Source organism: Trematosphaeria pertusa, assembly GCF_010094035.1.
Source record: "Trematosphaeria pertusa strain CBS 122368 unplaced genomic scaffold BU26scaffold_19, whole genome shotgun sequence".
Taxonomy (NCBI): Eukaryota; Fungi; Ascomycota; class Dothideomycetes; order Pleosporales; family Trematosphaeriaceae; genus Trematosphaeria; species Trematosphaeria pertusa.
This window is the reverse complement of record NW_022987230.1, coordinates 314,743-329,740: the sequence shown is the minus strand read 5'-3', so window position 1 is coordinate 329,740 and position 14,998 is coordinate 314,743. Positions and strand designations below refer to the sequence as shown.

General features: G+C 56.1%; 6 protein-coding genes across 6 annotated transcripts; 3 read left to right on the top strand and 3 right to left on the bottom strand.

Annotated features, from left to right (window-relative positions):
* The first annotated feature begins 138 nt into the window (after nt 1-138).
* On the top strand, nt 139-2,653 carry BU26DRAFT_524209 (uncharacterized protein). The gene is made up of 5 exons (XM_033830234.1): nt 139-529; nt 590-632; nt 681-1,614; nt 1,719-1,873; nt 1,987-2,653. Exons 1-5 carry the CDS (start codon nt 239-241, stop codon nt 2,232-2,234), a joined length of 1,671 nt encoding a protein of 556 aa, XP_033677615.1. The 5' UTR covers nt 139-238; the 3' UTR covers nt 2,235-2,653.
* Nucleotides 2,654-2,882: 229 nt separating this feature from the next.
* On the top strand, nt 2,883-4,632 carry BU26DRAFT_524208 (uncharacterized protein). The gene has a single exon (XM_033830233.1). It carries the CDS (start codon nt 2,917-2,919, stop codon nt 4,288-4,290), a length of 1,374 nt encoding a protein of 457 aa, XP_033677614.1. The 5' UTR covers nt 2,883-2,916; the 3' UTR covers nt 4,291-4,632.
* A 35-nt stretch (nt 4,633-4,667) lies between these two features.
* Nucleotides 4,668-6,550, top strand: BU26DRAFT_524207 (uncharacterized protein). Its single transcript, XM_033830232.1, has 2 exons — nt 4,668-4,848; nt 4,910-6,550. The coding sequence occupies exons 1-2, from the start codon at nt 4,843-4,845 to the stop codon at nt 6,356-6,358; spliced, it is 1,455 nt and encodes a 484-aa protein (XP_033677613.1). The 5' UTR covers nt 4,668-4,842; the 3' UTR covers nt 6,359-6,550.
* Nucleotides 6,551-7,062: 512 nt separating this feature from the next.
* BU26DRAFT_570682 (uncharacterized protein) lies at nt 7,063-8,181 on the bottom strand (the record flags this gene model as incomplete). Its single annotated transcript, XM_033834046.1, has 1 exon — nt 7,063-8,181. The coding sequence occupies one exon, from the start codon at nt 8,179-8,181 to the stop codon at nt 7,063-7,065; it is 1,119 nt and encodes a 372-aa protein (XP_033677612.1).
* A 520-nt stretch (nt 8,182-8,701) lies between these two features.
* On the bottom strand, nt 8,702-13,024 carry BU26DRAFT_129457 (uncharacterized protein). Its single transcript, XM_033819631.1, has 5 exons — nt 12,234-13,024; nt 9,470-12,186; nt 9,361-9,417; nt 9,117-9,289; nt 8,702-9,035 (listed from the first exon to the last, which is right to left on the bottom strand). The coding sequence occupies exons 1-5, from the start codon at nt 12,683-12,685 to the stop codon at nt 8,820-8,822; spliced, it is 3,615 nt and encodes a 1,204-aa protein (XP_033677611.1). The 5' UTR covers nt 12,686-13,024; the 3' UTR covers nt 8,702-8,819.
* BU26DRAFT_129441 (SesB protein) lies at nt 12,981-14,714 on the bottom strand. The gene is made up of 5 exons (XM_033819630.1): nt 14,513-14,714; nt 14,202-14,466; nt 13,587-14,153; nt 13,413-13,538; nt 12,981-13,360 (listed from the first exon to the last, which is right to left on the bottom strand). Exons 1-5 carry the CDS (start codon nt 14,596-14,598, stop codon nt 13,277-13,279), a joined length of 1,128 nt encoding a protein of 375 aa, XP_033677610.1. The 5' UTR covers nt 14,599-14,714; the 3' UTR covers nt 12,981-13,276.
* Between the last annotated feature and the right edge of the window lie 284 nt (nt 14,715-14,998).

The window sequence follows — 14,998 nt, the reverse complement described above, 5'->3', positions numbered from 1 at the left end:
AGGGCCCAATATGGCGCATCCTAGTCCAGCGAATCAGCCCGCATCGCTAATCTCTAGCGGCCGATCATCCTGCTGCATAATCTTTGTCAGCGCAGCGACTAACTACTACGCAAGGCCCAGCACAGCAAAACCGCGCCCGTCTGTTGCCCTTCTAAATATCCGTTCAACTCCATCCGAAAACCTTGCAATCGCCTAATCGCAAAGACTCGCAAGGGGACTAACTAACTCATCATACGCCATGTCCGCGACGCCCACGCTCGGCTGCCAGATCGCGCCCGACTACGAGCATGATCGCCACCTGTCTTCTTCGGATTCAGAGTCTACGGCTACGGAGGATGAGGAGGAGCAGGTAGAGCCGGAGGAAACAGACGGGACGCTGGATATCGAGAAAGCGGAGACGCAGAGGGATACTGTGCCGACGCGGACGACGACAAGGGCTACTAGGCCGGCGACGCTGCAGAAGGGGAGGACACGGAGTAGCCGGAAAGAGCCTCCGGAGGAGCCGGCGGGGTTTTGGCATTGGAAGATGGTTTGTAGTTCTGTGCGGGCTTTTTGTTAAAGGAGGATAAAGGCTGATACGGGCATGTAGGCTGGTGTTCGGTTGCACGTGATAAAGCTGTGGGTCAGAACGAGTATGTCTGGTCCTAGCAAAGCTTGAAGATGTGTTGAATTTTTTCTAGATCTCATACTCGCTGGAGCTATCTTCGCCTTCCTGTGCCTCTTCTGGGGCGCCCTCTTCCCGCAGGCAGACCGCATCCAGAGCCTCGGCGTCTGGGTCGTCGACTTCGACGGCCAGCCACCCTATAATAACGTCACTCCTTTCGTTGGACCCTTCGTAACCCGCTCCATCCAAGGGATTGTCGACGCTGGAGGACCGCATCTAGGCTACACGTTCCGCCCGCCGTCTGACTTCGACAATGACCCGCTGAAGGTCCGGGAAAGCGTGTTCGACTTCAAGGCTTGGGCGGCTGTTGTGATTAATCCGAATGCGACGGCGATGCTTGATGCGGCGGTGAGGCAGGGGAATGCGAGTTATGATCCGCTGGGCGCATGTCAGATCATCTTGAATTCGGCAAGGGACCAGGGAACGGCGTCGTCGTATATCGTCCCGGGTATAATTGCAGTCCAAAAAATCGCCGTCTCTAACTTCGGCCGCGCATGGGTCACGCACCTGCTCCAGAACAGCTCCGCCAGCGATCTGAATCTCGACGTCGCGCCGCAGGCCATATCCCCCGGCATCGAATTCACGCAGTACGATCTTCGTCCGTTCGGCCCGCCAATCGCGACGCCCGCAGTCAGCATTGGATTGATCTACCTGATCATCCTGTCCTTCTTCAGCTTCACGTTCTTCCTGCCGATTCATATGAAGTATCTCTCGCCGCGCGGCCACCCTCCCCTGCTCTTCCACCACCTGATTGTATGGCGGTACACGGCGACCGTGGTATCGTACTTCTTCCTCTCGTTGATATACTCGCTTGTCTCGCTCGCGTATCTCATGCCAATGGATCGACCGAAGGGCTCGCGCGTCTGGCCCGTGAAGAATCCGAATGCATATGGGAGGGGGACGTTTCCCGTCTACTGGATGGTGAACTGGATAGGGATGACGGCACTCGGGTACGTATATCTACACACATCAGCAGGCATTAGTTGAGGGTCTGGAACACCGACCTTGGAGACCTTCAAGGCATTTAGCAGAGACTGACGTGCTGGGTGCGTAGGCTGGCGAGTGAGAATATGGCGATGCTTCTTGGGACACCGTGGACGGCGCTGTGGTTGATCTTTTGGGTGATAAGCAATGTAGCGACCGGCTTCTATCCGATACCGCTGGCGCCGGACTTCTATCGCTGGGGATATGCATGGCCTATACACAATGGTGAGTTTGTAACACTTGGCCTGGAGTGCCCCAAGGCATATCCCGCCGCCTGAATGCCACTACGGGAGTACTCGGCCTGGAGGCCTTCAGAGGGCTACACTAACATAGCGTAGTCGCCGAGCTTACACGCCAAATCCTCTTCGATCTTCATCCGCGAACAGGGCTCAACTTTGGTATTCTCCTTGCCTGGTGTGTAATCGGGACCGCGTTATTTCCGCTTTGCTGCTATTACATGAGGTGGAATACCATGAGAGTGAAGAGACAAGCGGCGCAAAGGGAAGCGGAATGGAAGGAAAAGATGGAAAAGGAAAGGGAGCATCCTGGCTTGCTGGCACGAGTTACTACGGCTGGGAAGAAATAATTGTGGTGCTTGGGAGTGAGAGCCAGAAGTGCTCCACGGACTAACTTGGAAGCCGCAATGAAACAGTGTGGGAGCGAAGGAAAGAGCTGCCCGTTGGTGTTTACACACGGCCAAGGTTGCAAGCTGTGACGGCGTCTAACACTGGACGTGTGCGTAGAGGGCTAACGAGGCCGCAGTGACGGGGTTCCTAAGGGTGGAGAATCTGAATCCAGTGCAAAATTAAGAGTAGCTGAGCTTTGCTGGGGCGTGATCCACCGTTTGTGGGTGAGGTCACCCACCGTCGCCCTCGAGAGGGAAGCCGCGCCCGCCCACATATATATTCTTCACCTGGCCGCTCGCAACCTTCTCTCCTCCACCACCACACAAGATGACCTCGTCGCCGTCGTCGCCGCCGCCGCCGCCACGCCCACAGGCGCTCGCCGGCAGCAGAGTAAGTACTACCGTCCCATCCTGCCCGCTCCTGCTCCCACTGCCCAGGCCCCAGGCCGTGATGAATTCAAACCTCCTCCGTCAACACTCACCCTTTGACTGTCCACACCATGCTAATCTTCTCTGTGCTCAGGGGCCCGCCGCCGACAACGCCGCCTCGGTGAGGAGGCTACCCCCGGGCGAGTCGGTCTACCGCTTTCGGACCGGCTCGTTCCGGGGGTACAGCATCGAACAGTGCCCGAGCTGGTACTGGATGACGCTGGCGAGGGGTGGGGAGGGGTTCCTGGCGTGGAGGGACCCTGCTCTCTGGCGGGAGCTGGAGAGGATAGGGTACGTCGTGGAGAACATCCCGGCGTACCTGCGCGGTGACCCCCCGCGCATGGCCGACCCCGAGCTGATTTCGCGCATCAATCGATATGCGCGCGAAATCCACGGCCACTCCCTCCTCACCCCGGACGGTCATGTCGCCGCCGCTTCTTTCTCCGCCGCTGAAGCAGAAACGCGGCCCTCCACCCCAAGCCCCGAAGACGGCTTCCCAGAATTCGGGCCCTTCAGCCGCAAGGGAATTCAGTATTTCGCCAACCTGGGCTTCAAGCCCAACGAAGAAACCTCCACCCAGCGCGCGATCGGCCAGGCCCGAGGGCGGAAGGGGGCCCAATTCAAGGCGTCCCAGACAGCCAGCAAACCCAGCGACCACGTCTTCAAGAAGCCGGCTCTTCCTGCCCACCGCGCAGCACTCGATCCCCAGGGCCGCAAGAGAGCCGACGACGACGACGTCCAAGAGATCAGCCCACCGCCCATCCCTCCTACCCAACGCGCGACGCTTGATCGCCGGGCTCGCATCAGGGCCTACGGCGACGACGTTGAAGAGATTCGCCCACCGCCTGCCCCTCGTCCTCAGCACGCGACACTTGATCCCCGAAGCCGCAGCCTTCAAGGGTTCGGCCCACCGTCTGTCCTTCCTACCCACCGCGCGCCACTTGATCTCCGGGGCCGTAAGAGAGCGTACGATGACGACGTCCAAGAAATCAGCGCACCGCTTCCTCACAAGATCCTTCGCACCTCCAACCGTGAGGTCATCGACGCCCCAAGTGCTCGACGAAGCGACGAAAGCATCCAACGTGTCCATGAGACCCTTCGTGCCACCAACCTTGAAGTCATCGACGCCCCAAGTGCTCGACGAAGCGGCGAGAGCATCCAACGCGTCCATAACAACCCGCTCATTCGACGAAGCGGTGAAAGCGTCCAAAACAACCCGGCCGTGCTACCTTCCACATTGCGCAACCTGCAGCCCGAGATCGGTATATTCCAACGTCCAGCGCGCAGCGGCGAAAGCATCCAACGCGCCCATAACAACCCGGTTGTTATCCCTTCCATAGTGCGCAACCTGCAGCCCGAGTTCAGTACAGACCAACGTCCGGCTCTCACTGAGGACCCCCGCCTACTACTGCACGGCGACGACGTAGACCTATGGTCTAGAGCTGGGCCACGAGGATACTCGCAGCTTTATGAGTCTGGCTATGCCAATACCTACATGGATAGCGATATGAGGAAAGGAGTCGACTTATGGAGCTTCTACAATCAGAAAGAGTTGGAGTACGATTTAAGGTATCGCTTTCAGAAATAGGAACACAAGGGACGACGACGGAGATGCCACATACGGAGAGACTGAATGTATCATACGACAAGGAGACTACAGATTTAAACGTTGGAGCAATGTGGTGGCAGACAGACTGACTCGAGGAGAGGTTGGTCGGAGAGCTACGCACTAATGATCGGGACGGTGGGAGCGGCGACACCTGCTTATCTATGGTTTATGAAGGCATCAGATCGTACGATATACGGCTATTGCTGAGTTTTCATGTTTACGAGACGGGGGGAGATGGACAGTGCCTCTCTTCGACAGGTGGCAGGTTCCCGAGGTCATTAGTAGCTGCCGCAGCTTAGCGAATTATGTAATCCATGCCAGACCTCAGACAATTCCCAATTCACCTATGCCTTCATAGCACGTTCCCCTCACCATGCCGCGCCATAAAAACCCTATTCAATTTATCCCAGCTTCTCTCGCCGCTCTATCGCGCAGTTCGTGGACACTGCGCGTTCACCACGCTACGAAATGTCCGTGAGAGCCCCGGGCCGCGGGCGCGGCCGTGGACGCGGCAGAGGACGCGGAAGAACCATGATTGTACGTGATCTACCACTCCTAATTCTCTTAGGCACTTTACAGAGCTAATTAGCGTCCATAGTGGGAGTGGGAAACCTACAAGCCCGGCCCCGAAGTCTACAACAACCTCTTCCGCCTGCACAAAACCCCACCCACGATCACGCAAACCCTCCCGAACGAATGCCCAATCCCAAACGCGCAGTCCCGAATCCTCAACCGCAGGCAGACCGAGGATGGCTTCTGCCGCAACTACTACACCGTGCGCATTACACACCTGCCCGCGGCGCACGACGGGTCTGGTGGAGACGGACACGGCAGCGAACAGACCAAGGATGTGGATATGAGCCGCATACTCAAATACGTGTCTAAGCGCGAGCTGGAGCGCTTCGAGAACGCTGAGTTCAAGGCGGAAGCAGAGGCTGAGGCCGCGGCGCAGCGTGCTGAGGCGGAGGAGCTGGCGAGACGCAGGCTAAGGAAGAATGCTAGGGTTCCCAGGATGGGACGGGGGAGCCGGATGCTGAGTGGGCTGGGATTGGATCCAGAGGCCCCGATGAGGAGAGGACGGCCGAGAGGCAGGGGAAGAGGGCGCTGGCGTGGAAGAGGGGTGCGGACGGAGCTCGGTTCCGGGCTGGGGATGGAGTCGGAGGATGCCCAGCCGCTGGAGGCGCCACATCATGAAGGCGAGGATCTACAGCGGATTATTGCAGAGACGGAGGATGAGGATGAGGAAGAAGACGAGTCGGAAGAGGACCTGCCGCGCTTGAAACAGCCGTCGCCGGATCTCGTACGTTCCTCGTTCGTCGTCAATAGTGCGCTTCCTGTCTCGCCTGTCGCCGCCTACCGGAGTCTCGCGAAACCCCCACAACTGCGGCAGGACATAACGGATGTTGATGAGGAGGAGGAGGAAGAAGAAGAGGAACGGGACGAGGAAGACAGAACATCCATGTCTGGTGCTGCCGCACAGTTACACTTTGAGCGGCACTCCCACGAGAGACACTTCCTCGACTCGGACGAAGAGAGCGTGGAAGATCGCCACCGGCATCGTGCGAAGCGCCGCAGGACAGAAAGCACGTCGTCTTCGCGACCGCGCGCTCCCGCGACCGCTTCTTCGTCTAAACAGCTTCTCTCCCTCGCGCACTCCATGTCGAAGAAGCTCGTCCACGATTCCCCGGAGCCAGAATTGGGATCCGAATCTAAATCAGAAGAGTCGTCTGACGACGCCATCCCTGCCCACCCGCCGTCCCATGGCGCTGACGCCGACGCCGACGCCGACGCCATGGAGGTTGAACCCTCCCACCAAAATGGCCACGACGAAGACGAAGGAGACGAGTCAGACGTAGAGGAATACGTCGTGGAAGCCATACTCGCCCATTCGTACGGAGGGGACAAGAAGTACTATCTAGTCAAGTGGGAGGGGTGTGAGGACTCAAGCGATTGGTTGCCTGAGGAGGATCTGGCTGGGGCAAGCGAGTTGGTAGCGGCGTATGAGGAGAGATTGCAGAGGTGGAAAGGGAAGGGTGTAGTGCGGTAGATGGGAGAAGGGAGAAGGCAGGTCTTCGAGGCATAACGTGAATGGCTTTTGGACATGGCATTGATACCTGGGCCTGGAGGCAAGCTCTTATATGCGCGACTCAAAGGAGATTTTGCGCCTATCCGGACATGGAGCACGACGGAGGATATCGTGCATAGACTTGATAGATATAATACCAGCAACGCGTGATACTTTTATCATTCTACAGACTGCTTCGTTCTCTTTGCAAACTGCGTATCGCTGCCCTCGCTACCGTTCCAATAGCCGTCGTAATTTGCATGGTGTATTTCCGTTTTCTAAAGCACGGTAAGTGCATGGTTCGTTGACTATGCTGCACACTTATCACATTGCTTTACTCGAGCTGGTTTTCAAAGACAACAGACAATTGTTCACAATGCCCAGCACTGCAGTAACCTCCTCAGGGCCATCATCCTTTTTTTCCCTCTCCGATTAGACGACGTACTCATAAATGTCTATTGGACAGTGCTTACACTACAATCCTCCTACACTGATTTCCTGTCCTCGCAGAATGCCCTTAGATAATATCACATCGCAGAATAAACCATCGATATCAGTCAACTCATCTTTGTTCATATGATAGATATTAAGCTTGGATTCTTATCGATAGACTCCCTAGGTCGGAGTTCTCCTCGAATACCACCCACCTCATCCAGCTAACAGCACCCGTTCTAATTCCCACAATCCTACTCCTGCATATACACCCTCCAAGCCCTTTGTCGAAACCGTTCATACACCCTCTCCACCTCCCTCATGCGCTGCTCATCCGTCTTCTCCACCCTCACGCCCGTCATCCACTCGGCCGCTGCCCCCACCATCCGCATGACAACCCTGCGCTCCTCCTCGTCCCGCGGGGCATAGACAAGCGTCCAGCCAGCCGGGACAGGCGGCCGCGCCTCTTCGTAGCCCCAGAAGCGCCAGAAGTCGCGGAAGTAGGCGAGCCAGAGCACGTCGCCCCGAGCTAGCGGGTGGCGCTCCCCCCAGCCGCATGCGAGGACTTTGTCGACGTCGGCGGGGTGTAGGTTTAGGTGCAGAGAACCATCGTAGGAGTGTACGTGCCCAATCTCGCTGTTGAAGAGGCGTTCGGAGGGACGGGACAAGCGCTTGTCGCGGGGGAATAGAGCGGTGATGTGCCGCGAGAGGGAAGATGTCTCCTGGCAGAGATGCGGATAGTTGGTGAGAAAGGCGTCGATGTCGGTTTGGATCAGGGCAGGGTCGGCGTGCTGGTTGCACTGGCGCTGCAGAGCGGTGCTTGGGAGAGACGGACGGTCGCCAGTCCGCTTGGGGATGCTGTGCAGAAAGCCTGTCTGTGGGAACAATTCCGCAGGAATAGCTGGAGGCTGGAACGGATCGATGCCAAAACACAGCGCAGTGAACAACTCGACCGTGTACCCTAGCGCATTGTACGGCGTCCCGCCTTGGCCGAGCGAGAGGAAGACGGCGTAGCCTTTGCGCCATTTAACGTACGACGCGGAGATCAGCGCGACGAACGCTGCAAAGCCGGTTAACCGGATAAAGGCGGGGCAGCGGTTCAGGAAGGCGAAATATCGGTACAGCAGACCCATCGCAAGGCAGATGCCGCTTAACAGGATGCAACATAGCCCCATCGGCCAGTCCCAGCCGTATGCTTCCAGGAGCTTTTCCGCGCAGAAGCTGCTGGTGAGGAGGACGAGAAATGGAGGGCTGACAGGGTATGCGTACTGGAGAGCAGATGTCGCTGCCAGAGCGAAGGATGCAGTTAGGATGGTTGATAGACGGGTACGGGTGTGTGGGTCGCGCATGGCATTAGCGAGGTAAGCCGTCATCGTAGCCACTGTCAAGCCGATGTCATCTATTTTGACGTCTTTGTGTGTGACCACTGGCTTCGTGGAGGGTAAGAACTTCTTGTATGATCTCCTTGGTCTCTGAAGTGCCCTCACAATGATGTCGGGACTGTATTGTGTGGAAGCAAAAGATCAATCTAGAGCTTCTGAAGACTGTACGGTATATGTACTCAGAGCGGGCACCCAGCCATGCGCCGCGACATATTGTATGGAGTCCCGAACAATGCGGAAACAGTGGGGTTTCTACGAGTACCGAACACAATATTGGCGGCAAAATCTCGACGAAAGGCTTGTGTCTCGCACATTGTGTTTAGCATTTTGCTGATCTCCCAATCCCTTCCTGTTTCGTCTCTGGGTGGAGGATGTCGGGTTGTTATTCCCTAGAAGGGACTCCCTTTCGATAGCGCGGAGTGGGAGGCTAAGCCAGTGTCCGAAGAGATTAGTACACCTAAGGCGTCTCTTAAACCCGAGGATCGCGCCTTCTGCGGTTTAAACTTTACGATAAGCAACGTATAGCAAGCGCAACAGAGAAGACTTACCAAAGCTCATATCCCCAGGCACATACCAGAGCTTTCTTTCCCGCTAAACAGGCTTACATTGGCAAGTTTTCTCCGCCAATCCTACGAACTCGACCAAGTCCCCCAAAACGGCCACAAACTCAACCTCCTCTCCTTACTCCCCGAAGAAGCCTCGCTCACACTGTCACCGGCTTCGCTCGCAACCTCCATGATGTCCATCTTCGGTGGCGAAAACCGCAGGCTCGAGTTGCGGAACTTCTTCCGGTATCGGCCTTCCCGAGCTAGGAAGGAGCGCGCTACGATGTGGTCGATGTCCTCCTACATTATGGCAGTCAGCATCGTTGGTCTGGGTGAAGGGATGGGATGGAGTAGCGCATTGAGTGAGGGAAGGGGACGTACGGGTGTCAGTGTGGGGTCGAGAAAGATCTTCCCGTCCTGCTCCTTGTACATGTGACCGAGGAAATCGAGCTCCTCGACTTCGACGAGGTCCTTGCTGATGATGAGGGATTCTTTTTCCGAGCCACGGGTGGCGCGCGAGATATCGAAGGGAGTGACTTGGGGCTTGTACATGTCTGTCGGTTGAAGTTGGATGTCAGTCCTCTACGCGACCAGAAGAGTGGTCCGGAATGTGAGCTCAACATACCACTGAAGAACTGCGCATGGACAGGCTGCCCACCAAAGAACCAGGTCTGCCCCGAAACTAATCGTTATGGTCAGCAATGGTTATTATTGAGGTCAGCTCGCACGCTTACTCGTCGTCCTCACATATGTCGGTCTCCACCCGCAATTACGAAGCGACTTATACAAGTCCGCTTCCGCCGTTGACGCCGGAGGCTGCCAAAACAGCGTCCCGCGTAGCACATTTCCACCGGTCCCTATCTTTTCAAAGCGGCCAGTGGCATGCTGCGACGGGCGCTCTCTCTCTTCGAACATGGCCTTGAAGCCGGAGCTAGATAGATAGTTGCCTAGCTGATTCGGCCCGAACTCACTCCACCCTGCTCGCGGGGGGAATACTATGACATTGGAAGCCTCATCGCTGGATCTAGTGGCCACGGACGCGGTATACCGTCTTGTTCGATCTTGTGGAGCGAAGCGTTCGTAGGGCGATCTGTCGGCCCATGGATTTTGCTCGTCCCAGGGTACCGTTCGCGGCTCTGTTGTTTCCGTCTCCATGGCTGATCCATCGTACATGGAGGAGGCGGATGACGAATGCTGGTGTTTGTCGTAGTAGGCGAAGGGATCTGGTGCTCTCTCTGATGCCTTGGTGCTTCCGGACATGGCACCTACGTTCTCGCGTCCGGCAGTCACCAAGCCATTGTAAAGCGTCACGTAACGCTCAGCGCGGACGTTCGCCTGCTCAACTTTTTGTTGCTCAGCCTTAAGCTTTTCCTCGTACTCACTGATTAATCCTTTGATGGCAGCTTGTTTTTCCTCTTCGCCTTCCTCAACTGCTCGCTGGATCTGGTCATGGGCTTCTTCAAAGATGCTGTCCCTCTCTTTTGCCCATTCGTCCGTCCTACGACGTTCGTTCTCTTGTAGGCTGGCTATAAACTCCCAGAGTCTGTCTTCAGTTTTGTTGGTAGATTGCGTTGTCTCCGTTGCTTCCTCTGCGCGTCTGTTGGCCTGTTCCTCGGATATTCTCGTCTCCTCTATTCTGCGCTCGATAGATCTCTTCTCTTCTTCCCATCTCTGTTCGTTGCGACGTCCGCTCTCTTGCAGGTCCTGTATCCTTCTGCGTAACTCCTCCACCTCTTGCCTTTGTGCTGCGATACGCCGTTCCTCCTCTTGCGCCCTTCTCCGGCCTTCTTCTTTCCTAGCCTCCGCTTCGTCCTTGCGAGCTTGTTCCCGAGCCCTCTCTTCCTTGTCACGGTCATCCATCCTCTGCTGTAGCTCAGTTAATCTTGCATTCTTCCCGTCCTCCGGACCACCGTTCTGCTGAGCGTGAGTGGGATAATATCCACTACTAGCTACTGGGGGCATCGAGTTGCGGTGGTATCCTCTACCGGGCCCAAGCCCAGAAGGGGCGGAAGCTGGTGGAGCCTGCATGTGAATTTGTTGAGTGGGTCCGTAGTGGCCTCCCATTCCGAAAGGGTTCAAAGAGTTGTTGCTTCGAGGATTTGTGGTATCTGGAAACATGGTTGAGGCTGGATGAAGACGAGAGGACGCATGCCGAGGGCCATTCCGGGAGGATGCATCCCCTGGCACTCCAGTGTGAGTTGCACGGTCCGTCTCATGCAATGACCTGCGCCTTCCCCTCTGTCTAGCTTCAGAGGCAAAGCCATCAGAGCTATGATACTCGTCTTTTCTGTGCTGGGTGCGACGATCATCCTGAACGAAATTTACTTCTTTTGTGGAATTCTGCTCGTTCGGAGCGCGTTTGCTACTTTGCGATCTTTTGACTACCACTGCGTCGTCCTTGGGAACCACGGACTTCTTAGTGGAGGAGCCCTGCTTTTCGCGCGCGGAAGGAGCGATGTAAATGGTGTAAGATCGCTCGCCTTTCTTCGTCACAGAGTCACTTGCAGTGACTGTGAAAGGCGCTTCCTTCTTTCGTTCTTCGAGCTTGGTCGGAGGATGGGCCGGCGGCGGCAGCACAATGGTTTCAGGTGACGATGGACGGCTTGGGCTGCCGGCTTTGGGTGTTGCCGTGGCCTGGGCTCCTTCGTCGGGTTTGGCTCCGACGGCTCCTTCGCCTGCTCCTGCGTCCTTCTTGACGCCGTTTGTCTTCTCGCTTGGTGTGACTTTTGGCGACGTTGGAGGCGTTGGAACTTTTGGAGGCGGCTCTCCACTTGTTTGTTCCATTCGCCGCGACCCATCTTCCTTTGAGCGGTTGGTACCTCGAATATCTCCACCGTCTTGTTCCCTCCTTTGCGATCTTCCTCTGCTCGGGTCGCGCGTGGGCTGTGGGCTTTCTTCCTCTGGAGCGGTCTTCTCATTCTCGATGTACCACCGAATGATACGTGATACCGAGTCCTGCACGCGGCTCTTATCTTTGTTTCTCACCCCATCGGTTATCTGGCGGATTGGTCCGGGATCCAGCCCTACCCAAGTCTCTAGGAGCTCGTTCACCACGCCTCTCTTTACTCCGGCTGTTACGTAGAGCTCTCTCTCGAGATCTGGGGGAATGTGGTCGGTGATCTCATCTTGCTCACTATCAGAAGCGGTTGCGTTTCCGTCAGCCGTCCGGATTGTTCTGACGCGACCTCCCCTTGCATTAAAACGTCGCGTTGCCGGAAGGGACTTCAAGGCTCTAGTGAATATGAGGTTGTATACCCATAGCGCCGTGGCGCCGAAGGTCTCGTTCCAGTGGCGCAGCTGCAAGATGTCGCCCGCGGAGCGTTTCTGGACGCGGCGTTCTGAGCTCAGGAGCGCTTTGATAACTTGTCTGCTTGCTTCCACCCAACTTTCTGCAAGTTCAGACTCTCTGCTCAATGCAGTAACATCTTGAACGTGCTTCTTCTTCCTTTGCCTAACGAGGGTTAGCGAACGTTGAAAGGCCGGGAGAGGATCGACTACCTCTTGCGCTGCTGCTCATCATGCGCTATCCTGAGGACGGATATATTCAATCTTAGCGGCTCCTTCACAGACCGACATGTCCAGGTGAGGTCGGAAATATTTTCGCTCTTGAATATATTCTTGAATCGCCTAGGAGCCCGATGTGGACCAGAGTCGTTAATCTCGGCTTCAAACGCCCTCACGAGCCGATCCAAGCGGCTGAGCGCTTTACCTGCGTCGTCCAACAACTTCTCTGTCACGATGTGAGTCTTTGTGAGCACCGTTAGGAGTTCGCCCAGTTGCTTTGCCAGGTCAGCAAGCTCAGCGAATTCCTGTGCGACTGCGTTGATGGCCGGCGTGATGGGGGAGTCGACAAGGCCGGAGGAAATGTCCGAGAGCGAGTGGGACAACAACGAGCTGCGCTTAGTGATAACGGCAATGCTCTCGATTGCGGTCTGTGGCTCTAGTTCCATAACAAAGAGCGGGCGACTTATCGATCTCCAACGGAGCCCAATTGTGTCATTGCGGAGTGGATTCGTTGCGGAGGCGCGCAAGCTCCATTTTCTGCAGCGCTGCAGTTCAGCCCTCCCCGCCACAGCCTTGTGGGGGCGGAGTCGACGAGGCTCTATCTGATGGTCCGAGACGTCCTTCGCTGAGCCGCCGAGCGGAATGAAAATCGCTCACCCCTGTAGCGGCTGCTTATGATACCGGATTAATCGAAGTTTGCCGCTTGCGTGCATTCTGACCCCGCACAAGGATCGAATCATATCTGCGGCCGCTTATCGAGGCTCGTACAATGCGACATGGTTCGATGCACGCCCATTGCATGCTGCCGTGAGCTGAAGGGCCTCCGGCAGGCGGGCTATGCGCGGGCTGAGTACGGCATCGGATCTCTAAGTGCTAGAGGATTCGTTCTGAATTACTCAAAATGAGAGGAGCAAATGCGATGTGAAGATTCCCATCTGAGCCGAGCTGGTTCACGAGAAGAGCTGCACTGCTTCGCCTGGTTTGGCGTAACGCGACACCCGGCTTGCGGCAATTGGGGTATCTGCCCGACCGCCAATCTAAGCATCTTGTCCGCCATGCTTCTGCATCCAGACCTTCATAGCCGCTTCTCCAGCTGAAGACCCGTTTCCGAAAGAAGTGAACTGAGACAGGATGATTAGCTCTGCAAAGATGAACCAGTCCTAGGAGACTCACGGTATGCGACACACTTATCTTGGCTGCGTCCTTCACGGTGCCGACCATGTGGCCAGCGATGGCTCCGTAATTAAGCACTCCATCGCCTTGCTTTACGTTTCCAAGAGTGATGTTGACCCTCCCGTTCTAGGGACAGTTAACGGTGTACAAACGGAGTTAACAGGGGACTCTCACCTCGCGGTCTGCCGTCTTCTTGCCACAATTCTCTATCATCATCTTCATCGTGTTGGTAACATCAACGTAACCAGTGGCCTGGGGGTCCGCGAATCTGCACATGGCACAGTGGTCTGCATTTAGGGCCATGGGGCGGAACCCAGAGATGGTTGCAGACTGCTTCGTCACAATGGTGCCCAAATCCCTCTTCTTCTTCCAGAACGTCTTCGTTGTCGATTTGGTCTCGAAGAAACAGGCCACTTGAATCGGATTCACCCCCTTGACGTCGTACCGTTGCTGCAGTGCTATGTGGAACTCGGTGCTGATTTGCTGCAGCTTCGTTGATTTCTTGTCGAGATCCTTGACTGTTTGGTCGTTGCTATCGCCAAAGAGACCTAGAAACCTCTCCGCAAGAATGGCCCAAGCAGCTTTGTCGGAGCCTTTGAACGGGGTCCCCAAGAAGATAGTGCCGCATGTGCTGTTCACAACTTCCTGTCGCTGCTCATTAGACCCGGCGGCGCTGGCGAGACCATTCGCGACAACCAGTCCTCCAAGTGAATGGGCTACGAAGACGATAGGTCGACCTGACTATGCTTGCGTGAGCATGAGCATTGTATGTGCAAGTCTCAGACGTACGGTGCTCGTCTCTCTCCTCCAATTGCCGAGTTTAACGAGCAACGAAGTCGAATTGTCGTCAATGCCCGTATGAGGTATCAGATCAGACTTCAGCATCGGATAGAAGGTTGCAAAGTCCGTCGGATACCCAAAGCTGAAGATGCGGCTCTCCGGTATAGTCGAGGGTAGGATTTCTTTTGGCCAGAAGACGCGCTCTCCATCGCTAGCATCGAAGGCCTCCCATGTCCTTTGCGGATGGCCCCGAAGACCGTGGACGAACACGATACTAGGCCATTAGCAAGCGTCATTCAGGGATTTCCATTGTCACTCACTCCACGGTTGCCTTTTCGCCTGCATCCCACAGCTCGTTCAAGCCGTCAGGCACGAGTTTGGCAGAATTGTCCCCTTCGGATGCCATGATTTTCGGTGAGGATGGCTACATGCGTGGGATGCCTCGAAAAGCGGCGGCCAGATATGAGAGAATCCATCGTTTTGAGCGTCCAATGGGACGATGACACTTCAAAGCCGTCCGAATGTGGCCGAGCATGTACGCGGAACGCATGCACCAGGTTCGAGTATGACACAGGGGCTGAGCTGTAGCAGCAAGGCTGTCCGCATGCCCAGCGGTCAGTGAGCTGACCGGTCGCCTGTCACTCTCTGCTGCACGACCCCTCATCTGCATAAAATAAGAAGCAAATACGTTGCTGAGAGGACGCTGCTCACTGGCTTTCCATTGGTGCGATTCCGGCCCCACGCGGTCTCGGCCTTCGGCACATATCAATTGGCAGAGTTGATTGGACCCTGAATGCATTAGACTG

Coding starts and splice junctions, on each gene's coding strand:
- BU26DRAFT_129441 (XM_033819630.1), bottom strand. CDS start 14,598: ATGGCATCCGAAGGGGACAATTCTGCCAAACTCGTGCCTGACGGCTTG. Junction 14,154..14,201: donor GGAGGAGAGAGACGAGCACC/GTACGTCTGAGA, acceptor ACGCAAGCATAG/TCAGGTCGACCTATCGTCTT. Junction 13,539..13,586: donor AGAAGACGGCAGACCGCGAG/GTGAGAGTCCCC, acceptor AACTGTCCCTAG/AACGGGAGGGTCAACATCAC.
- BU26DRAFT_524209 (XM_033830234.1), top strand. CDS start 239: ATGTCCGCGACGCCCACGCTCGGCTGCCAGATCGCGCCCGACTACGAG. Junction 1,615..1,718: donor ATAGGGATGACGGCACTCGG/GTACGTATATCT, acceptor CTGGGTGCGTAG/GCTGGCGAGTGAGAATATGG. Junction 1,874..1,986: donor TGCATGGCCTATACACAATG/GTGAGTTTGTAA, acceptor AACATAGCGTAG/TCGCCGAGCTTACACGCCAA.
- BU26DRAFT_129457 (XM_033819631.1), bottom strand. CDS start 12,685: ATGGAACTAGAGCCACAGACCGCAATCGAGAGCATTGCCGTTATCACT. Junction 12,187..12,233: donor GATGAGCAGCAGCGCAAGAG/GTAGTCGATCCT, acceptor AACCCTCGTTAG/GCAAAGGAAGAAGAAGCACG. Junction 9,290..9,360: donor CCATGCGCAGTTCTTCAGTG/GTATGTTGAGCT, acceptor TTCAACCGACAG/ACATGTACAAGCCCCAAGTC.
- BU26DRAFT_524208 (XM_033830233.1), top strand. CDS start 2,917: ATGACGCTGGCGAGGGGTGGGGAGGGGTTCCTGGCGTGGAGGGACCCT.